The following is a 24,469-nucleotide window of genomic DNA, read 5'->3' as shown; positions in this document are numbered from 1 at the left end:
GGTACTCTGCTAGACAAATGCTGCGCTGCTGGGTGGTGTTTTGCTGCAGAGCTGAACTGCAGGTACAGGGAACAACTTCTGAAACACCCAGACTAGTAGGACAGAAATTACAGCCTCCCTAAAAAAAAAGAGCAAACAAGAAACAGCTATTTCTAAAGTATAGTTTACTCAAAGTCCTTCTTTCCAGTCTTTTATCCCACTTCTGCAAGCAGACCCATCTGCCTGTGAGTGCCCGCGATGAGGCTGAGAAGCAGCGCTGAATCCAGCGGCAGCGCTCATCCTCGTCAAGGGCAGGGTCGTGCTCAAGTAACCACAGTTGTGACTCTCTGCTGCCCACTTTATACTAGGTTTGATATCAACTCACCTCCAGGAATATATGAATTTCATGCAAGAACCCCCCCCCCCCATCTTTTTAGCTCCCTCCTTTTACAGGCATTATTATTTCAACAGACAGAATGTAATTAGCAAAAATGCTTCTTGCATTTGCAGGAAACATAATAGTTCCAGTTATTTAGACAAAAAAAAAATTAAGAAAAAAACCTAGCTAGCTAAAGCACAGATGTTAATTAAACTCATTTTTGATTTGCGGCTGAGTAAGTCCAAAAGAATAAATCTTCATGACAAAAGCTCTTGGTATGAAAGTCACTGTAACATCTGCGAGATCTCACAATACCATTATGCCTTTATGAAGTCAATATACAAATTAAAAGGCTTAACTTCGGCAGTGAAAAAGCTCACACTTTATTTTTGGGCTATCTCCAGACAGCTATTAACCTTTCAAGACTCTGTGAATAAGCACTCATACGCAAGTGACAGGAACCGAGAGGACCCTGAACTAACCCTCCACAGGTAAGGTTATTTACTAGAAAAAAAACCCAAGTTCAGTCACACGTGTGTGAAACTGGTTGTGTTACTCTGATTATTTCAGAGATTTTTCCTCAGAAGACACTGAAAGCAGATACACAAATTTGCACCCACAGGAACGTTTACACGGCCTGCCATTTGCATGGGGATAAATGCAAACCCTATTAAACCGGAAAAAATACCTCTATACTCTGTTTATGTCCAGCACTTCTCCTACCCTTGTTGACAAATGAGGCTGCATCAGCACACAAACAGAGCCCAAAAGCCTTCCTCTTTCTCTGGATCCGTTAAAAATTACATCCTTGAGGTTCACCCCAGCTCCAGTAGAGTTAATGCTTTTTTAGCACAGCCTCCGCTGTGGCACAATGTTTGCACTGTAATATTTCAGCGCAAGATTGCCATTGTAAATTGGGAGTGTAAATCTTGGCGCGGTGAGCGCGAGCCTGCAGGAGAGGGACCGCAGCCTCCTGCGCCCTGCCCAGTGCCCGCGGCCCCCACCCAGGGATGGCAACACCCCCCCCCCCCCCGCCAGGCTCTGCTGCACACACCTGCCGGCACCCACCAAAATCCATCCCGTGCCGCTGATGTGAGGAAGGATGAGGCACCAGCATGCACTAGCCTTGTGTTTCACATGCTGGGGGCTGCTCTGGAAAGCTCTGGGCGAGACCCACCGCCGCAGGAGGGACCCCACAGGAGCTCATTGCAGTGGGGTGTGCGGGGCCGAGCGGGCCCGGGGGTTCCCCACATGAGGGAAACACTCAGCTCAGCCCCGCGGGGCACACATCAGCCTCCGCTGCTGCCCGAGCAGCCCAGCCGAACCCGAGCGAGCCCACAGCTCCGTGCCGCCATGAATTTTTCCAGTCTGCAGATCTGAACGGCGCCAAGCTCCTCGAGCACCATCCAAAACCGAGAGGCAGCATTCCTCAGAGCCCTCGCGCCCCCAGCGAGCGCTGCCCAGGAGCCCCCAGCACTGGCCATGCTGGGGCAGATGAGGTGCCAGCAGCGCATTGCTGCTGGGCCTCCTCACCCCACGTCAGACCCCGTACACATCTGGAGTTAGCATTGGTGAGGAATGGTCAAAGGGGATAAAACAACATGGACACAATACTGGGGAAAGCGAGAAATTTATTTTGCACTTGTAAACCAGCAGGAAAAATCCTTTAGCGTACTAGTGGGGTCTTTATTATTATTACTAATCCTTTGCACCATGTCTTCTGTGTGGCAGAAGGCTGGGGATACTTTGAGGTTCTGAGCGCTATTTGGTGTTTATTTAAAAAAAATCAAGAAATTAAATTTCAGAGGACATACGATCCTCTGAAAATGCACTGTACCTACAAACAGGAGACTGAAGTGAAAAACCACGCGTGTGATTGTCCATGTAAAACCACTGACACCACCAGGGAGGCATCCTTATGTTTAGGACTTTTTCTTCTCCCATACTGTAAGAATTTGCATGGCAGATGAGGTTATCTTTGCACAAAGAAATCTGAAAAGTTGATTTTAATCAGTAGCATAATCAAAGCCTCACTATTGCAAAATAATATGATTAAACACTTCATTATTTCAAACGCCACAGAACTAAGCGGATCCTTGGAGGGGCGTACTTTTGTGCACTAATCCATGCATGTAATTATTGATATGCTTTCCCATGCCCTATTCAAATACTCTCCCCTGAGGCTTTTCTTCCACTTACACTAGGGGGAAAAAAGGAAAAAAAAAAAGCCAATCAGTTCAGTTTAAAGAACAAGTTGTATAACTCTTTTTGATCTACCGCCTAAAGGATCAAATAAGGGATTCTACCAAGCGTAACGTCAAAAGCAAACGATAGGGCTTTCCCTGTCGCGGTGGCCACCACCCGGCGCAGGCAGCGCTGGCAGGGGACGGCGTGCGCCCTGTGCTGGTACACGCCGTGACCAGAGACGCTGCCAGAGCACCTGGGCTAATAAAACACTCAGGTCTGAGCGCTTTATTAGACTGCAAGAAAAAGGTGCGCCGACAGATGGTTTTAATACAAGGATGCGTGCCTTTAATGAAACTTAAGCATGTAAAAAATTAAAAGCAATTAAAGAATAAGCGTTTTACTCTGTAAGAGATTAGAAAGATGCAAACCAATGCCCACACTGGGTTTTCAGTGCTTGTATCAACTTGCCCATGCTGAGAACAGCACCAGGCTGGCAACAGCACTGCCATGTTCCAACAGATCCGTTGCTACCAGCCTCCTTCTTGAGCAAACCATCTAGAAGACAAAAATCACCAAATGTAGTCAAGAACACCAATAAAAACAGCAAGGAGAGGTTCCAGCACATCCCCTGTGCACACAGCCAGGAACCCCGCAGCTGCTGGCGGGAAAGGGCAAGGTGCTGGACACAAACGAGCATGGCTAAAGCCAGCATCATTCCCCACTCGATGAGGTTTAAATTGGACTATCTGGAAGAAAGCAGTTTTCCATTTTCTGGCAATTTTAATAGACTAATAGAATCAGCAACCAGAGTATTTTGGTCGCTGCTGGCACACAGGCAGCACCTCTCTAAGGAACTGGGGGACACGGTTCTTGAAACTAATGTATTTACTAGCAGCCAATAAGATCACAGAATGACACATTTCTTCTGCTTCGAGTTAAAAATACAAAGGAAATTTCAAACATTTAGAAGCGAACGTTATTCACTTTAATCTTTAAAAATATAACACCATCTGTTGCCATCAGATTTACAGTACAGATCTCAGATATGTACATTTATTTGTTGGTATAAAAAGCTGTCAGCAACCCCAGCGCAAAAGTGAAGATGCTCTGGTAATCTGCTGAGCTTCAGAGAGAAAAACTACTAAATCTGAAACACTTCACCAAGAGGTTATTCATGAGAAACACAGTAGCTACAAAACAAAAAATCCACTATTCCCCTTGCCACAAAAAAGAAAAATAATAATCATACCAGTGAAATCACAAAACTAAACCCCTACAACTTGCTAACATGGCAATCTGTGCATATTTGCAGGTGATATTAGGATAAACTTATCCCAGAAATTCCTGAACCTCAACAGCCCCATATTTCTGATCCCCGCACGCAGTCCTGCCCCCTCGGCACTCCCGATTTCTGCATGCCAATGCCTCCAACTTTGTGGGTTACGCAAGGCACAGGTTATGCGAGGTGTGGGCTATGGGAGGATTTCATTTCAAGTATCAACATTTTTCATGCAATGCAGGTTCCATAACTACAGGCTATAATGCAAATATGGAAAAAAATGTGACATTCTCATGTCAGCGGAGTCTCAAAAATTAGTGTGGGCTGGCTGAAAAGTTGTAGAATAAACAAAACATAGCACACATTCTTATTATAAACTTATTATGCAGGATGAGTCCGGGTAATATGTAAAACCATATAAAAAGTTCAAGATTTTTTTCTGGATATGCATTAGCCATTACAAATCTAAACCAAGTCTTAAGGCAGCAAGAGCCCTGAGTGACCAGGCTAGGACACCCGCCAGGGGCTACACTTGCAGGAGCGTTCAAAAGGCAGACCCCTTACAGTGTCAGATCATTAGCAATTTTAAAATAAAAAGGCCTTGACCTTTTTTCAAAAAAATTATTCACTCTGCTGAAAAGTCATCTTCTCACTTATCTGAAGTCAAACAAGAAACCCTGGAAAAATAAAATCTTACCTGTATGATGCTAATGATCACATTTCTCGTGTTTCTAACATTTAGCTTTGTGTGCCTTGGAAGGTAGTACAACAGGAGAGGACTTAATAATTTTTTCCCATGACATACTCTGTCCTGCTGGTATTTCTTGATTGAAAGACTGCAAGTAAATCTGGCTTTGCCTTATGAAATTAAGGTCTACTAGACATAAAAATCCAATTAGTGCTACAAAAGTTAAGGCATAACATTTCCATAGTCTTGTTTACAGCAATATAGACTTTTTTCTTCTTTCTGTCAAGGGTGAAGGACACAGCTGAATGATGGGATTTTTTTCCGTCTCATTTATATATTGACTGTAATAAGGCCAGACAGGTAGGCCTGTGCAAGTGCTGATTCTGTCAGCAGCCAAAGTTGCCAGGACTGTGAATATTGTCACTTATAGATTGATAAATGGGCTACACGGACTAATTGTATTTCAGCATCTCTGGACAGATGGCAAACCTTACAGCCATATGGTGATTATTTCCACTGCGCTGAAAGTATATTAACACTTACCAAAATGTTTAAAGTGATGAGATGATCTAAAATAATTTTTCCATGAACTGGGATAAAAACGATGGGCTCGGATGGGCCGGCACGCTGGGGCTGGGCTCCCTCCCAGGATTCCCGTTTGGTGGAGGCTCGAGGGCCTGCGGGTATCACACAGTTATTGATGAAAGCGGTTGTGTACTGGGTCCTCAGCTGGAGTACTGCGCCGTTGCGATAGCCACGGGATAACATGCCTCATTTTAGCTGTTCTGCATTGCCCTTATTTAGTTGCCACTGTTTGCTGCTTGATACGCCGGCTGCCCTGTGAGTTGGCAGCACTGATAACGTATACTTTCTTTTCCTGGTATTTTTTTTCCTAAATCCTTCCCTGCTCTCTGGTTGAAAACACATTGAAGTTACTGTCCTATTTTTAAAGGTAGCCTCATACCCAGCCCTGGCCCATGCAAATGCAGCGGAGGACTGCCCAAACCATGGACAGTAGGGTCTCCGAAGTAGGACTATATGTGCCCTCTATGCATTTAGCTGTCCCCATGTCTGCTCCCAAAAGAGGAATCAGCTGGGAGAGGACAGAACTATGCCCCAGCAACCCTGTGAAACAAAATAAACCGGCTGGATGGCGAACAGAGGCTCATCCTGCTCACTGCCGACTGGATAAGCCATTGCTAAGTTCTGCAGTGCTACTTCAGCAGGCAGCCGGTAGCTCATCGTATTTACCAAATGCCAACAAAGCACTCAATGGATAATACGTCAGGCTGATACGCATCCCAGACAACGCAACCTGCTTATGGCTGTGTCCTTTACTAATACTTTTGCTGTGGGGCTTTGAACCTTTTATGAGATTTATGCAGCAGTGAATTCACCCTTCAAAACAACAGGAGAGTACACGCAGGAGACCAGATCCGCTTCTCCTCTAAGTTACTGCTTATTTATACCAACCAAATGTCAGCAAAATCAGCTTGTAAATTCTAAACAGGTTTTTATGCTAGAATAATAACCCATATTACACAAATTATTTTTTTTTCTTAATTTTCAGAACAAAATTATGAACATTTATGTGTTTGAAAATAGGATTAAAAATAATGTCTTGTATTCTGCAGTAATTTGTTTTGAGTGCACTCTCATGGTAGGAGACTCCTTGCTGGTGGAAGCATACACCTCCCCTGCTGGGGGAGAAAAAAGTTCATGCACCACATTCCCCTATTTGCCGTAAGTAAAGTATAGCAAGTCAAGAGCTAGAAACTGCACTCTTCGTAGTCCCTGTGATCTAAAATTAGTGCCTGGTGTTAGTATGCAGAATGGATCAAGTACTCACTCAGCCACTGAGGATAAGGTGCCAACTGGTGAGAAATTCTTACTATGCTTTTTTGCACGTTCACACTTTAGCACCCTAAGAATTAAATCGATTCGACTTGTACGGCCTCTATTACAGAACTCTCTAAACACAGTTTTCTTTTAAGCAGATTTACTACCCCTGAAAGGCAGCAAAAAATATGCATTTCAATTGCCCATTTCTCCCTTGACAACCCAGAGCAGCCCCGTGTTTTTCCATGTGCCTCCCCAGCCAACGCTTTGACCCGGGCTGGGAGCTGCTGCCGCCCCGGGCACCGGCCGGGATGTCCTCCCCGCAGGCAGCCGCGGCAGCTCCCACGTCACCACAGGGGAAAGCAGGAGTGCCAAAAGGAGAAGGAAAAAGAAAAGAAAGGGAGGAAAAGTAACTTTGATCCACGGTGCAAAGTTTGGACCACCCCGCTTAATTCCTGGAAATCGGCTGTGATTTTAAGGGGTAACAGGCAGCACTGAACCACCCCAGGTTGTTCCCAGAGGTCGTGTGTCTATTTTCTCTTCTGGCCAATAATTCAGAGGTCATCCTGTAAAGCAGCTGACAAGCAAAACTCTTTCCAGTACAGCCTCATGTCACTTACACTGATGTAGCAGTTATTTGAAAGCGTGTTGCAAATCAGTGACTGTTACTTTGATATTTCATGGGAAAAGCCTTCCAGAGTCACACAATATTGCTCTATGTCCTTAGGATAAGGATGCCAATTCATAAGGCAGGGAGGAAAAACCAAACAGGGAACGCAAAGTGGATTAGATATTTTGATTCTGTTCCAAACTCTAAGCTTAAAATACAAGCTTTGGCAACTTCTCCCCCATAGAATTTGAAATGCTAATTTCTAACTCAATGGAGAAAAAAGTTCTTGCAAAGATCTGAACAATACGTATGCAGGATTACTGCTCCAAGACTGAAAAATTCAGAACAGACCTTTTCTGTAGAGGGAAACACAGGTAACCACAGCCGCAGGAGACACATTTACCCCAAGCTTCACGAGGAACTCGGTTCAGCTGAAGAAGGCAGCTCTGCCCACAGCCCTCCGCAAAACCACAGGCTTCGCAGAGGAGTCTGGGGAGGCAAAGCAGAGTGAGGGAGATCGCTGGAAGCGTCTGGCTGCATACGACTAAGTCCTTGAGAGCTGATGCATCTTCCATAATAGGCAATTCTGAAGGTCTCAAAAAACAGATGCTCAGAACTTTCTGTCCGGGAACGTCTTTGAGGATTGCACAGAAACTTTAAAGATATTATTTGTCCTTCGGATCTCTCAAAAGACAAACGGGAATTTCACATTATGCACAAACACCCATTGCCCTGCTCCAAAGCACAGAGGAAGGTAGAAGAGGGGAAAGGAAAGCTCCCTGAGGAAGCACAGACTCAGGCACACTTCTGGATCTGCCTAGGAGGAGGTGAGCAGCCTCCCCGTCTACCCCAAATAACTCCCCAACCAACAGCTCCCTTTCTGCAACATGGGATTGACCCTTGCTCCGCTGTGATTGTGTTTCATTCTAACCGAGATTAGAGATCATAGAATCTTCATGGTTGGAAAGGACCTTTGAGATCATTGAGTCCAACCATACACACACACAAAAAAAAAAAACCCCTACAATCTCTGCCACTAGAGCATGCCCTGAAGTGCCAAATCTAGATGTTTCTTAAATACCTCTAGGGATGGTGACTCAACCACCTCCCTGGGCAGGCTGTTCCAGTGCCTCACCACTCTTTCAGTAACGTAATTCTTCCTAATATCTAATCTAAACCTCCCCTGCCGCAACTTCAGACCATTTCCTCTGGTCCTGTCGTTATTCACCTGGGAGAAGAGGCCAACACCCACCTCTCTCCAACCTCCTTTCAGGGAGCTGTAGAGGGCAATGAGGTCTCCCCTCAGCCTCCTCTTCTCCAAGCTCAACATGCCCAGCTCCCTCAGCCTCTCCTCATATGGCCTGGTCTCCAGACCCCTCACCAGCCTGGTCGCTCTCCTCTGGACCCGCTCCAGCACTTCAATGTCCCTCTTGTACAGAGGGGCCCAGAACTGAACACAGCACTCGAGGTGAGGCCTCACCAGTGCCGAGTACAGAGGCACGGTCACTTCCCTGCTCCTGCTGGCCACGCTATTCCTGACGCAAGCCAGAATGCTGTTGGCCCTCTTGGCCACCTGGGCACACTGCTGGCTCATGTTGAGCTGTCCGTCCACCAGCACCCCCAGGTCCTTTTCTGCCGGGCAGCTTTCCAGCCACTCTGCCCCAAGCCTGTAGCGTTGCTTGGGGTTGTTGTGACCGAAATGCAGGACCCGGCACTTGGCCTTATTAAACCTCATACAACTGGCCTTGGCCCATCCATCCAGCCTGTCCAGGTCCCTCTGTAGAGCCTTCCTACCCTCAAGCAGATCAACTCTCCCACCTAGTTTGGTGTTGTCTGCAAACTTACTGAGGGTGCACTCCATTCCCTCATCCAGTTCACCGATAAAGATATTAAACAAAACCGGCCCCAAAAACTGATTCAAGCTTTTAATTGAATTTCCTTGAATTTTGGTGGGTGTAGCAAAGTGTCAAATCCCTGTTCTCAGTAAAGTCAGTTTCTGTTATCTTGAAAAAAACCATAAACCAAATTAGACTCGTTTTTACATATTAGCATTTTTAGAAGATCCCTTAAATACAAGTTTATAAAGACCACTTCCACAAACAACAGGCAACAGAAAATGAGCTATCTCCTGTAATGGACTACATAAGTGACAAACAGCTGTCAAACACAAAATAAAATAATCATGAAAAGAGAGAGCTCTCATTCACCTGTGTGCTGTAAAGTTTCAGGCAACTAAATCTCCTTTATTGTTTCATCAAAGAATAAATTTCTCCCTATCCCATCTGGAGGAGAGGGGATTATTATGACAATCATTGGATTATACATGTACATAAATAGAGTCCAAAGATGTTTTTATCTCCCCTCCTCGTACCTCCAAGGGCAGCGGTTGTGCCCTTGGGTGTACATTGTGCCTGTGAGCACCACAGGGCTGCCCTGTCTGGGCAGGAACCTCCTGGCAGGTCAGGGAGGAGTATTTTGGCTTTGGGGCTACCAGGGGTTTGTCCTACTTGACGGTGTAAGAGGTAGGGGCTCTCCCTGGCGGGGCAGCACACAGGTACACGCTGGTTAGAGATGGGGCGATGGCAAGGTAGAGACAGGGGGACAACTACGCTGCTGCCATCTTCGCACCAGCATCTGAGCTACCCGCCAGAGCAGAGCCCCCGCCTCGCGTATTTAGACATCACCATCTCTGAAATAAACAATAATAAAGTGTCAGGCTCTCCCTACATTTCCCACGCATCCTCGCAGCAGCTCAGAGCCCCAGCACAGCCCTGGGTGCTGGTTGGCGACATTTTGCATGTCTCGTCTCAGAGAATTTCTCAGATTTTTTTTCAAATGCTCTCATTGACAATTTTCAATATCACAAACCAGATCACATGTTCCCACTTAAATAACTGCAGGGAGACATTTTAGATGTGTGCAACAGATTTATAGTGAGAAGCTGGAATAGAAGAGCCTGGTAAAAGCGGGAAATGAAACAAAGGCAACAACAAAGTGTTGCTGTTACAGATTACAGAGCAACTCATCAAAAGTGAAGAACTTGAGTCAGTCACTGCAACACAATTAACATGAAGGAGAGACAGTGTGCGTGTTGAAGTACTACGTTTTCAAAAGGAAAAGCCTTGCTGAATACTCCCAGCTCTGGCTACACTACCTGTCCTTCTTCCAGGGATGAAACAATAAGTAATGAATACTGAAAATAAGATGCTCACACCTCCACATAATAAAATTAACATTTCCCTTCAGGGCCATGCAAGATTTAAATTTTATATTTTCCCCCCCCCAAAAAATACAGTGTTCCACATTTGAATAGAATCTACTGCAAAATGATAAGCAGAGGCAAACAACAAGTATTTATGCAGTAAGTACTCATACACACCATTTCACAGTCCACAAGGAAGGATCCTTGGTACAACTAGAAGCAGCTTTAGGAAAAAATATTGTACAAGCTGGCTGCATATTTTTAAACATATTCCACAGAGGCCTTTGCTGTCTTGCTGCATTGATGTACTAAACCTCACCTGATAAGAATGCAGTTGCAGGACTTCTGTTGTTCCCTGTTAGCATTTGCATTATAACAACACCTAGCAGCTCCAGAGGGCTCTCTCAGGCCCCTTGACGCGTAGGCAAAGTGCAACTCCTACAGAACATTTCTTTTTGAACTGCAGCAGGGTTCGAGTTTCTAAATGCTGTAGGCTGCAGAGAATCTTCCAGACGGAAAGAAAACAGTTTGTCACTTCAGAAATTCTTACAATCTTGCATTTTGATAAGGCACGTCAAATAAATAAAATCAGACTAGTGTGCGGGGGAAGCAGGAAAGGAGGCTGCGCTGCCACCGAAGTGAACAAGCTTTGCGCAGTAACCAGCAGTCACTTCTGCTCACACCTCCATCGCCAGGCCCTCTTTCCCCTGTGTCAAATCTGCTCGCTCCTCTCCATGATAAAGCCACAGTTGTTTTGCAGCTAAAGCTCCCAGTCTTGCCAGCCTTCAACATGAAGCCCACAAATCCTGAAACACCTACACAGCAGAGCCTCCTGCTCCCCTATGAGTCATTAAGCAGGCTGTCCCGCTTGGTGATGTCACCCAGCAATAGCCTTTTTTTTTTTTTAAAAAAAAAAAAAAAAAACAAACAAATCCTAAAATGCCTCAAGCATCAATTATTTAAAATATTGTCTTCATTTTAATCCTGACCCCAGTGGCAAAATTACCATTACGAAGCATTTCCAAGTGATGCAAGAGGGTCCAATAGCCTCTAATAGTTGCTACGTCAATGAGGAGTAAGCAGCCAGCTACTCGTGTCACACATGAGCTAAGCACAGAGCATCCAAGCCAGCAGCAGCGGGCAGATTTCTCTCTTACAAACAGGCAGAGAGCAGCTAGGATGTGTCATCAAAAATATAATCAAAGATCAACTGCATCATCCAATCTCATCTTGTACATTTTGCATGAGTACGTATTACACAACCCCTGCTCATGCCGTCTCTAACCCGTGCTGGGTGATGTGTGGCGATGGCGCAGCAGTAACCTTCCCTGATACTAATGGTCTATTCCCTGCCTAATTGCTCTTGCCATTAAAAGTGCTTCTTTAATGTTCAAGCTTAAATGCTTCCTGTCTTCGTTTGAAGGCAGTGCCCTTGCCACATTCTGAGATTTAATAACAGGATTGTCAGCTATTTACAGAGTACAGCTGAATTATCAGAGAAACATACTTGAAATGTGTTCCCCTAAGCACACTTACATCCTAAAAACCCACGACCAAAACCCAGTATAAACAAGTCACACACTCTATTTGCAGGGCACAAAGTGCACAAATGTGACGGACTGCATTCAAGGTGAAAGCAGGCAGAGATTTGACCCTGTAGCAACCTTCAGGACTGAGGACCTTCCCACTCTGCACACACCCCATCACAAAGTCAACAGGAAAACCAACAGCTGATTCAAAACGCTTACGCATCCTTAAATGTATGTTCATGGGTGAGGCTATTTATTGTAGGCACTGCATTAATAGAGACGGAAAATCCAGATGCAAAACCAGGCTGATGCCTTTGCTCTCAGGTTCTCAGCAAACTCATTGCTCCTCTCTGCCTGTTTTGGTCATGCCGGGAATATGCTTGAACAGTTTAAGATCCTTTGTCAGATCTTGAACCAGTTAAAACCACTTTCAGTTTACAGGAACTGAACATCAAATAATTCTTTTTAACATTTCAAATGATGCCTTTGTTACCAGGAGACCTACTCACCACCCTCTTTTCAAATGGAAAGAAAGGCTTGAGGGACAGCCCAACTTTGGGGAGGATATTTTATTTATAAGTTTTCTCAAGTGGTAATCAAATTAACAGTAGTAATTAATTAGGTTAGTAACTGAAAGCAACTTGACTACAATCACTCTCTCAGCATTAAGTTTTCTTTCTGTTCACTCTTTCTACAGCATTGTCTAGTGAGCAAATTTTGGTGAAATTTACACCAGGGCACTCAAACCAGTTGTGGCACTGGCAGATTTTTCCTATTGTAATTTGCCGAACTCATCTCTAGCAGACCCTACAAGTTTTTCCTTAACCCACTGTGTCTTTCATGACAATCATTCCTTCATCATTTCTTTCTGCTACTCTTTTATGAGCTTGTTTCGTAATTTCTCCCAACCCCATGTTTTCCTTGGAGCTTATTCACACAGAAGATTTTTGCCCAAATTCAGTCACGTGCATCTATCTGCACTGTTACAAATGCCTCACGTGATTGTGTGAGAGGCGACAACGTGTCTCACTTGGTGGCAGACTTGGATGAAACGCTCCAACATTACAGGTTTGTTCACTCACTTGAACGCGACCACACCAAGATCCTTAGCATACACAAATCCTTATGACAATATAGCTGTTTGCTCTGGTTTTTTTTCTTCCCGCACCCCACCAAGCTCCCTGCCTCTCTAATCTTATTTAAATTGTGTTAAATATAAGAAAGGAACTACACAGAACAGGTTTTATACATACTGTTGAAGTCAACGGTGTTTTCCCATCTATTTCAGTGAACCCAACATACTGCTCCAGAACTCAAAGTTCTCTGGATCTGACTTTTCCACTGGATTTTGTACAGACACCTGTATCTGTTCACAGAGGTACCGAAATCTCCAAGTCAGAACAGCAGCTGTTTATACCCCCCCTGCAAAATGGGAATAGCTACATAAGGAACCCAGGCTGCGAAGACTCAAGCATCCCCAGCCAGCTGCTTCAAAAATCACGACATTAACAGCCTCAGCATCTATCAAATCTCAGTCCCTTTCCTTGAACACCAACACCATCAACCAGTTGGATGATGCCTGATATAATTGCCCCCCCCTCCCACCTTGAGCTATGCTAGGAACTGAAGCTGCTGACCTTAAAACCTCAAAAAAAAACCCCAAAGAGTCCCTGAGCTCACAGTATCAGCTCAGCTGCGTTTGGGCATACACTCATCCCAGCCCTGCTTTGAGGGACACTGGCTTTGCAATGAGAGCCGGGTGCTGTTATCTGCCCTCTGCTCCCGGGGTCCCAGGGTGCCCCCTTCCCTCATGGACAGATGGCTCGGACAAACTTTGGAGGGAGCCGGCACAAGACTCCCATGGATTTCAGCAGGAGCTGGATGACAGCCAAGGTGAATTTCCTCTGCAACGCGCTGTTCCCCGCTACGGAGCTTCTTAGGGGAAGCTTATCACCATGGTATCTAAAGTACTGCTGGTACCGGGAAAGGCCAGCTTGAACACCGTCCAAAATTAATGTCTTCCTTCCTTCATCACATCTTCTGCTTTCTTCACCTTCTTCTTTCCTCGCCCTCCCATTTGTTTGCTTTTTACTCCCCAAATAAAGCTGTATGTTGGCCGATGGATGTTACTATTGCTAACAGCAGAAGGGAAGAGTGCAAGGCACGTTCCTGATGCTCTTAAATGTCACTGCATAATAAAAACATTACATACCACCACTCTCAGCAATATAGGCCCCCAACTGCACCTTTTCATAAAAATATTACAGGAGGGGCAGAGCGCTGTTCCTCAGTCTGGTCTCCTTAAGACGAAGTTACTTCATTGCTTGATCCAGGCTTGGAAACTCGCCTTTTCCCACCTTCCTGGAGAAAGGTGTGGGCATAAAGTCCCCCTGGGGGAAGTACGGATGGATCCCAGCTGGACGGGACTAATTTACCACATTAGCCCTTGTGGGAGCAGCACAGAGAAGCCATCTCCTATCAGCCAAAAGAAACGTGTACTATGAGCTAGTTCATCATTAACCCACATAGCACACACCTCTACATTGTCGTACAGCTTTCTGCAATACCTTCTAACACTCAGAGGCCTGATTTTCATTTTGATATGATTTACAAAACAGATTTAAAATCCAATTTTATTGCTAGAGGGTATTTAAATTAGTTCAGTTTTAATCCAACAGATAATATAAATAACAGCTTCAGCAGCAGTGAAGTGATTTAGAGGTCTAATCCAAACTGGATATTTGTCACATGCCTCATAAAAAGGAATATTTTGTAGGGGACTGATAAGGAAATTCAAAAATGCTAAAGAAATGAAAATAGTAAAAGAATGTAAGCACAGCTGAAGCAGCTATCCAATACTTCCTTAAATCATCTAATAACTAAACCTGAAGCATCTTTAAAACTGGAAAGTTAGCTTAGACTGCTTAAATTGAGGTCAAATTGAGTCAGACCACGGCTATTGATGAGTAGGTACAGCTCACTACCACCAGAGCCATAGACAAGTGAGCCACTTTCTTGGTTGTGTTAGCCCTCGGCTTGCAACACCAAGAGACAAATCAGGTGATATTTTCAGACAAAGATTTCTACAGCTGGAAACGCGTTACACTGTGGTTTTCAAATGGCTAAAGTTTAAGCTCCGAGACTACTGAGGTAACAGTAGTTATCAGATACGCTGGGCAGGAGAAAGTGGTGACTTAGGAAAAGATTTGTTCCCCTATAAGTAAATATTTGTCCAGTGAGATCCTTAACAGTGGCTTGACCCAAAGACAATGGTTTTCAGCCAGCAGGAACCTTCACACTGATTTTTATGGGCACTGAAGCAGATTTTTTTTTTTCCTGGACACTTTTTTTTTTTACAACACTGTTTTCGTATCCCCTGAATTACGGGCATTAATTTTTTTTTAAACATGCAAATTATTTCTATAAGACTTGACACTACCTTGCTGCCTAGTAAGTTGAACTAAAACAACAGTTTAAATAGCTCAGCTCACAGCTAATAAGCAATTTAAATAGATTTGCTGAGCTCAAGTAGCTATATCAGGTTTCATAGCACCATCAGTCACTGCCAAATCCATAGGCAGCATTTAAATGAATCATTAGCAATGGTTACCCCCAGGAAAAAAAAAAAAAAATTTAAGAGCTGAGTCAAATTATTGTCATTATTTCTGTGAGAATGTGCTCCATACGTGACACCAAAACATGCCCAGGAAGCAAAATCCCACTGGAATGTCTGGGACAAAATATATTCTTTCAAGAAAGAAAGACTGAGCTCCGTGCTCTGATCACAACATACTTGGTAAAGACAGATGAGTACGGAGGTGCCCATTTCACAGAATGAAAAGCTGGAGCACACAGAGGTGAAGGATTTGCCAGCAGAAATGGAACGCGGAGGAACGCGGGGAGGTTGCTCCTGTGTCGTGTGTGCTGAGCCACGGCTGCAATAACACTATCACAAACATACTTTCAAGTTCTCTGTATGAGAAAGGTGAATGGCAAGATAATGACGCAAGACACTAAGCAACATGTACATCCAAAGAACACCTTGTCTACACTCTGTACAGAGTGTACGAGTGTGTACAACCCACGCCAAAACCCTGGGGATGAATGATGCTGGGAGCTTGGTCTCACGTGCACCGGTACAAGACTGAAATAACTTACTTAGAGTGAGGCTCATTAAATCAGGATATTGAACCAGACTGGTAAACGTGCCTTGTACCTGTACAAGACTGCATGACACAACCAGAGCACTCAAAAGCCTTCAAGTCCTTCGCGGTTGGAACAGCTGTGGAGGCAGAGCAGGACCACGCCGAGCCCAGAGCTACAATCAACTTAGAGAAGGGGGTGGGGATCACTGCAACCTTCCACTCCATTCTCTTCAAGCCACAGCTAAACTTTTCAGCTACACCAATCTACCAGTACAGAAATGGTTAAAAATGATGACAACAAAAATATTTGGCCAGATAAAACGACAGAGGCAAATTTCCCTTGGATGGCTGTTTCTGACCATCCTGGACTCAGCAGGGCAGCGCTGCTCCAGCCAGGTTTTGATGCTTCTTTCTCCAACCCCAGGGACAGTTTCTGTTTTATTTTCCAGTGGAACTTTACATAATTAAGAAGCAGATGAGCCCCTTGTAATCCTGATGTGAAACACAGGGAGATACTGACTTAGATCTTATTTCTCCCTCTGCCCATGTACTTCTATTCAATACTTCTGGGTATCAAATTCAGACACATGGATGGCATTTTAATTCATTATTTATCCATATTATCTCAAATTATATCATTTTGACAATAACAAATCTATAGTGGGAGTTTGCATAGTTGGAAGTGGCATAAGGAACCTCAGAAACCAGAGAATGATTCCTTGCCACAGGGGGGTGAGGGGAGGCAAGGAAGAGAAAAGGTGTAAGAGAACTTAATAGGATAAAAATAAAGCAAATTAAATGTGTGGGTTTGGAATCCCCCAAGACATTCTGGTCGAGAGGATCTCAAACCTATATATAGTTCAAGCCAAAAGCACAACGTTAGCCTCTGTTTCCTCATATTTCGTCCACAAACTGCTCTAAGGCCAGCATTTGGCTTTTGTCCCCTTATTAAAGTTAAAGGAGAAGAAAAATGCAGGACTGATTTTTTTGAAAGATCAAGATGAATTCTCCAAGAGGCCATCACATGTGATCAGAGACTTCTGGCATGTCAAAAAAAAAAAAAAAACAAAACCAAAAAACCAAAACAAACAAGGGGGCGAACATTTACAGAAATTAGAGAACAACTGGCACAGTTCAGGCAAGTTTTTTGTGTGCCTCCAGCAGCCGAGAGCTCTCGCTGAGCCAGAGCACGAAACATCTGAGGATGAACTCGCCGCTCAGCCCGGCGCACATGCCGCAGCTCCCCGCCGAGGGACCGGACCCCCCGGCCCCGCACCAGCCTCCCCCGGCCCGCGACACCCCTCCCAGCTCCTCCCCGCTTATTCCAGCGGGGATTTTGCCGCCGGTAACGTGCCCAGGGGTGTTTTTTCTCCGCTGCGTGCCCGCTCCGCCGCTGCCTCGGGCGGGAGCCTCCCCGCCGCCGCTCCGCGCGGGTGGTAAATGATTAATTACAGTATAAACCGCCGGTTTTAGGGAACGCTCACAGTGCTTCCCGGCGGCCGGGCGCACCTGCGGCGGGGCCGGGACCGGGGCGGCGGGAGACGGCGCCCACGCGTGGGTCGGGACGCGGGGCCGGGGCGGCGGGAGGCGGCGCCCACGCGTGGGTCGGGGCGGGACGCGGCGCCCGGGCTGGGGTCGGCGCCCACGCGTGAGTCGGGGCTCGGCGGACTCACCCCATGTCTCGGCACCTTTCGGCGGCGGCGGTACCCCCCGGCGGCTCCCCGCGCTCGGCGGCCAGCGGCGGCCGCGTCCCCACTTCGCACATGCGGCCGCCCCGGTTACCGGCACCGGCCCCGGCTGGCTGCGGCTGCACGGCGGCGACGACGAGGCGTCCTGCTCCTCCTCCCGCCGCCTCCCTCCCCCCTTACATAACCTCCCTCCCGGGCGGCGGCGGCACCGAGCAGCTCCCGCCGCACCCGCCGCCCTGCCAGGCGGCAGCGCGGGGGCGGTGGCGGGGCGGGGCGGGGCGCGCCCCCGGGGTCCCTCCGCTCCCCGCCCCGGGCCCGGGCAGGCGGCGGCGGCGAGAGTCGCCTTGAGGGGTTTGTGTCCCGGGTGGGGAGCGAGAAGCCCCGGTGGGAGGCTTCAGCATCTGGGGTGTGTGTCCCCGCTCCCGGCGCCTGCGCTGGGGGGGTGGAGGCGGGGGCGACCTGCCGGAAGGGGACAGGGTGGCGATAAAACTTCGGGTGAAGTTGTGGGGGTGTCCTCCGAGCGGCCCCGCCCGCTGCCGTGAAGCCCCAACAGCGGGGTCAGACCGGCGGTCCCGGACACGCTGCTACCGGCACCGGATTCTCCGGGAGACCGGCTGTCCCGGGACCGGCTGTCCCCGGACCGGCTGTCCCGGGACCGGCTTGTCCCGCAGCGGGAGCGCGCCCCGCCGACAGCCGCGGCTCCGCGGCGCGGGCACGGCTGCGGTCCGAGAGCGGATCCCGGGGACGCCCTTCCGACCCCGAGGCGATGTCACCGCCGAGAGATGTCCTGTGAAACGCAAGCAGGCGGTTCTCTCCCGCCATCGGGCCCTCCCCACGGCTCCTCAGGCTTTGAATCCCTTTTCCCGGGGGAGTGAAGGAAGCGCAGACCGTGTGTGCGTCCCTGCCATCCCAAGGAGCTTCTAAGCCACCGGGCAATTTCAGCCACCTTTGGGCAATGGGCCCTGGCAGACAGCCCTGCAGTCCTGATCTGGCCACCACCCTGCTGCTGCTCAGCCCAGGAGCGCAAAGTGCACCAGGAGGACTGACCCTCTCTTGGCCTTCAGTCCCCCTGCAAACCTGGTCCCAAAGCTATAATTTCCCTCTAGGTTTCATGAAAATAAAGAGAGGGATGATTACTTTCCACGGAAGGAAACGTGTCACTAGTGTGGAAGAGCTGTGTCATGGCTGCCCAGCCACGAGGGTGACACTGACATCTCACAGGCAATCACAGGACACAAATCCATAGGAAAGCCACGGACCTGCTCGTTCAGGTATTTGTAGGACTGTGCTACACAGACACAGTTATTCTTTTGTGGGCAAAAGACGCCCAATTCACACATAAGAGAGGATTTTAACTTCTCCCACACAAAGTTATAATTAACACCTTGCCACCAAGAGTGATTATTTTAATCTTTTTTTTTTTTTTTTTTTAATCTCACATTGATTTATCCTTTCTTTCAAAGAAAGTTTAGAAGTTGTGGGAAAGACTTAATGCTTGCTTGCTTTAACTTAGTGTGTGATAACTGGGGTTGTCCCCAGTATCACCTGGGGACCTCATGGGAACCCTCAAAGGAGAACTCAACCAGCAACATAACACCTTCCAGCTATGGACAAGGAAACTGTTTCCCGCCCTGACAGATAACTATTTCCTGATATCTGGAACACCAAAATGGAGTATCAATGCCATACACTCAAATAAAGTCTATGCCATGGGGAAAAAAAAAAAAAGCAGGGTGAATTACATAGATGTTTTCAAAAGGCTGTGGGATGACACCACTTCAACATTTCTGTTCGCTTTACCACAGTCAGATGGTTACTGTGGATGTTGAAGGAGACTTAACTCCTCACCCAACCACTGACCCCTAAAGAGTTCCCACGTCCCGTTCTGCCAGCTGAAGGCAAGGTCCCGTTTTGTCCAGGACAGTCATGGCAAAAGCGACAATCCTTCTGTGTTCACGACGGGCTGCAGCCTTGAATATTGCTTTGATGTGACCATTCCTCTCTTCCTGGGGACACAGCGAGGGGTAGTGTTCTCCAAGGGGAAAAAATGGCAGCCTGGCAATCCCGTGGAAAAAACTCTCACCATAAATCGTATGATTTTACCTCACTGTTTTACACCATTCACTTCATTTTGTTAAATTACATACTCCATTCATCAGAGAAGAGTCGACTTAGTCCTCTCTGAGTGATTAGCTCATTTTGGTGAGTATCTGAAAGCTGTGTTTTATGAGCCAGTGCTGTATGCGGCTTACAAATATCTAATGGAATTGGATCAAAATGGGGTAATGCACTTGCTACATGTGTCACGATAAGATGAAAATTGGAAATAGGAACTGCAGTTGCCTTTGTGTTTTCTAATGTTTTAATCTTTTCCAACCACAAATTAAAGAGTGTATTTTCATCCCCAATTACAAAAACAAAGCTTAAGCTTATGGAAGTAATTTTGGCTGTGAAATTCACATGATACAAATTTTTGCATATAATTTTTGTTCATAAGGTATTCCCATTTTATTTATGATCTTTTCAGAACTGTCTTCTAGAAGAGACAGAGTTGTGGTCCCATTTCTCAAGGACCCGGAGACATGTGGCCTGGCAGGCAGCAAGTTAACTCAGTTTTCTGCTTATATTTGGGTTTCTGTAAACGTGCTCCCTTTGTCTGAAATTCCCTCTATTCTTCCAAATGGATGAGATATCCCTCTTTCTGAAGTGTGGTGCAACATTGCTGTCCTCTTGTCTCTGCCAAACACAGGATGAAGTCCTGTCCTCAACTGAAGTCAACGGTAAATGTCTCATGTATTTGAATGAGGCCCAGATCGCATGCAAACCGTTTAACACTATCAATATTGAATGAAGTGATCGCTCTACAGAAGATTCCATCTTGGACTCCTCCATCATCACAAAGAGTCCTAATTCATGTATAGTTCCCATTGATTCACGTTATTCCAGTATAATTTAGTATTCCATTTTCTTAAAGCATTTTGAGTTCTCCGTAAATGAGAACTATAAATACGCTATTAAAATTAATCAGTTCTTAAGCTTTCATATGTGACATGATATTTGACTTCCGATGTGGCTCCGATGCAGGATGTGTACATGATGGTAATTCAGTCCTCATTTGGTATTCACAAGGGTGCTCTTATTACTGTGGCACGGTTCAGGAAGACTCAAAATACTGAAGGCACAAGACCCCTCGGCATGATTCAAGCTGAGCAATAAAAATATCCACATTCTGTAAATGGATGTAACTTCTTTAGATGAGAAATTTCTCCTATTCTCATGGCCCTCCTAATGATATAAATTTTTTTAGTTCTTGATACAGGGTAGATATCCTTTTCAGAAAACTGATCTGGCAATCAGGCATATGTGCCCAGTCTGCATTCTGAAAAGCAAAGAGCTCACCGGTCTTTTCCTCTCTCTCGGGGTTTTTGTTCTCTCCTTTTGTTTGACTTTCACTATTGTCATCTTTTGCCACTCTATTTTATTTTAGATATAATTTTATTTCAGAAAACCTGCTGTTTAGTCTTTTTCAACTGTTATACTTCAAGACAGTTTTCTCCATATTTCCCATGACAGATAGTATTAAATAAAATATTCAATACTGTGATTTTCTCTTTTTTTCCAGCTAGACTGATGAAATTTGCATTTTTTTACTCCAACAGAACTCTGCCATTTCCCTTTTTTTTTTTTCTTCCTTGACAAATAACCAACCATTTTCAAGCTTTAAATGTTATCCAGAAGTTTAACCGAAAAAGCTTTGGGGAATTCTTGATTTTTACATTTGAAACAGAGAATTAGTTTTCAAAATCCCCTGACAAATGGAGAATTAATGAAATTATAATATCACTGGATATAAAATTTTAAAGATGAGCAAATAAGAAAAGAAAGGATCTTAAGTCAGACTGCTGAAACACTGATTTACGATTTTTGTTGTTAAAACCTACTTAATCCAGTATCTAATAAACAATTTGGTCAAAGGGTCTATTTGTTTAAAAAAATCAACACCCCTGTCCTTTCAATTAAAATGTCAGAGCTCACAATAAACATCTGAGACCTTCAACAAGTCCTCCAGCAAGACAGAAAAACCTCCAAAGCTGACATTCATGTGATTTCTAAGGTAAAAACAGTTTTCCTCTAAGGTAAAAGCAGTTCTCTTCTCCACTCTCCTCCAGAAATAATCCAAGAACAATCATTTAGGAGTACTTTCTGTGTCTTTAAAAGCAAAAAAGGAGAAGCCCATTTTTGAAAGCGTTTTGTCAATCATCTTTAAAGAGTAGGTTGAACATTCTCTTATTATTCTTTGCCATTTATTCTTACATGTATAATTACTTAGTGCCAGGAGGCTCCTGTCTAAGTGGAGTAATAGAAGGTACACCCGTGTTCTACCTCACTTTCAAAAAGTTGTCCTGTAAAATATGCAAATATCAGTTCAAAGCAGATTTTTATGTAAATGCAAAGAGCTGTCATTCTCGCACTGTGGTATATGCTGCCTTCTCAATGAAGACAAATACACAGCTAACAAAAAGTAATATTAAATACAATTTTAGTGAGAAAAACCAGACACATAAAGAAAACCAGCAAAACCAGAATAATGCCCTACCAGCCACCACAGGTCTCCAGGCCCTGAATGTAAGTACCCAGCACAGTGTTGAAGGCTGCAAAATTGCAAGAGGCTGATGGATTTCTAATAATACTGGCATAGTCAGAGAGCATCTGTCAGCATTAATAAACAATTTGGGACAGATCCTCTAGGCATCCTCTGCACTTTGGTCTACTAGAAATCCAGCCTGAGACACATCCAGGAATCCACACTAAATCTGAATATTCGTAAGGGTGGTTCCATGCTTGGAGCAAACCTCATTCCCTTTAACAGACCTATTTCTCTGTACTTACACGGTAAGATAGAGAAAACAGATGCTCCCCATTCTCCTTCTTAATGTTCTCATTGATGTATACACTTTGATTATGCCTACTCCACCGTAAAGTAAATGAGTTTGGTCACTCTTCACATGACAGCTTTTTTCTGCACCTAGTGGGTCTTGCTGCTCTTCTCTGAAATCATTCAAATTTCAACTGGTTTTGCAGTGGACCGACTGGGACTCTGCAGAGTAGGTGAGGAGTATGCATGTATGGATGTAAGGAGCATGTAAAAGTCTCCCTACAGCCTGCATTTGAGTCTATGTACTTGTTTCATATACATCCTAGTACTGCTTTTTTTTGAGCACATATGCATGAGTGGAGATCTTCATAAACTGAATCACAGCAATGCACAGGTCTCCCAGCTGGTGAGCTGAATCCTGAATTGCTCCTTCAAAATTGTACCAAATGCGTTCAGTTTTTCCTTTCCAATATGCAGCACTTTGCATTTCATATGTCACTTTAGAAGTTACCAGCTTTTTCACGTGAAGTTTATTTTGGGCGTTTTCTTTTTAAATGCCCAAAAGAAGAAAAAAATAAATTCTATTTCATCTGCGAGTACAGATGATGACTTTGGTTTCCTTCCAGGCTCACACCACAACATTCCATTTATTTGTAATTTATAAAATGGAAGTTAGAGCAATCAGGCACTGGTTACACAGACGAGGTAGATTAATTTTCTTTTTAAGCTAATTCAGATGAAAATTTTTGTTCCTGGCAGTCCAAATTGTACAAGAGATAGGAGAAGGAAAGAACTATATACCCTGTCTGTTAGAAACAGGACCCTCATATTGCGACTTGACTGTGACAATGATGGTGACAGCCAAGGCTACCAGTAGAGAAGCAGATAATATGGAAGAGAAAAGATATTCAGATTTTTGGTGAAAGAACCTTAATTTTCAAACATGGAGAATTTCACGACCATTCATTTCAGTAAACCATTTTGCTCACATGTAAATTTTCTTGTAGCTCAGGAGTTTTTAATTCTCAGGCCCTTTCTACCATCTGTAACTCAATCTCTATTTTTTAAAGAAATTGCAGACATCTGTTTAAATACCCATCTCTTCCGTCACATGGAATTTTGGATTCAAAAATCTAAGCTCGAAAATAATACCGAAGTTGGATTACAGTTCCAAGCAACCATGGTCTGGCATTTTAAATGCTGCCTTTTTAATTAGCCCATTCCGTTATACTGTCTGTGTCGGGCTCTACAGTGCATGAACAATGTCTGGTGTGGTGTGGGTCGGTGAGTCGGGCGGGGGGGGTCATGCTGCCACAGGAGCCGGGGGGATAGGGAAGAGGCAAGTTGAAGAAGACCCCCAGGCTCATTGCAGCCAGCTCTCCTGCAGCAGGAAGGGGGTCTGGCCTCCAAGGGGGCTGCGGGGCCAAGGGCCCATGGCTGAGCCTGGGATTCTGCTGTGGTCCTGCGTCATGTGTGGAACTAATCCTGCCTATGAGACCACAGCCAGCTCAAGCAGCATAAGCAAAACTCAATTTTGCTGCCCCACACCAGACTTTTTGCAGCAGTGGGTGCAATTTCAGAGTGTAATCAGGGACATGTGGGGGACAGGGGAGGGTACTGCAGAAGGAAAAGGAGGGCAGAGCAGTGGGACCCATGGGAAGGGATGAGACGGCAATGTGGGATGTTCCTAGGGGCTGTAATGAGAAATGTGGTTTTTTTCTTTTTGCAGCCTGTCCTCCTCCAAGACACCCTGCCTCCCCCTCACCCTCTACCAGGGTCCTGGACGTGCCAGCAGGCAGGTCTCCATCCCTCAGCTCCCTCCCTGAAGGATCACTCCCCAATGCATCCCCACCTTCACTCTCCAAAAAACCACACTATTCCCATACAAAATAGGACAGAGAAAGAGAGGCTGGGGCCAGACCTTTCAGAGCATTTTAGTTCTCCAGAACTGCTTGCCTTATCTGCTTGTAGGAATTCATATTTCAGACTGGTGCAAAATACTTCATTCTTCATGTTTTTTTAGAACTTACTCATCAGTGGACTTCGACCCTTAATCAACTCCTTGCTT

The 24,469-nt window shown here is 45.4% G+C and overlaps 1 protein-coding gene across 1 annotated transcript in view; it reads right to left on the bottom strand.

Moving 5' to 3' along the window:
* Positions 1-17,715, bottom strand: part of HOMER2 (homer scaffold protein 2) — a 60,277-nt gene extending 42,562 nt beyond the window's left edge. The window contains exon 1 of the mRNA XM_054213807.1: positions 17,511-17,715. Coding sequence (XP_054069782.1) covers positions 17,511-17,602 — 92 coding nt within the window. The 5' untranslated portion in view covers positions 17,603-17,715. The remainder of the gene's footprint in view (positions 1-17,510) is intronic.
* Positions 17,716-24,469: the final 6,754 nt, after the last annotated feature.

This window comes from Rissa tridactyla, chromosome 9 (assembly GCF_028500815.1).
Source record: "Rissa tridactyla isolate bRisTri1 chromosome 9, bRisTri1.patW.cur.20221130, whole genome shotgun sequence".
Lineage (NCBI taxonomy): Eukaryota > Metazoa > Chordata > Aves > Charadriiformes > Laridae > Rissa > Rissa tridactyla.
Note: the sequence above shows the minus strand (reverse complement) of the source record. Positions and strands in the feature narration are given on the sequence as shown.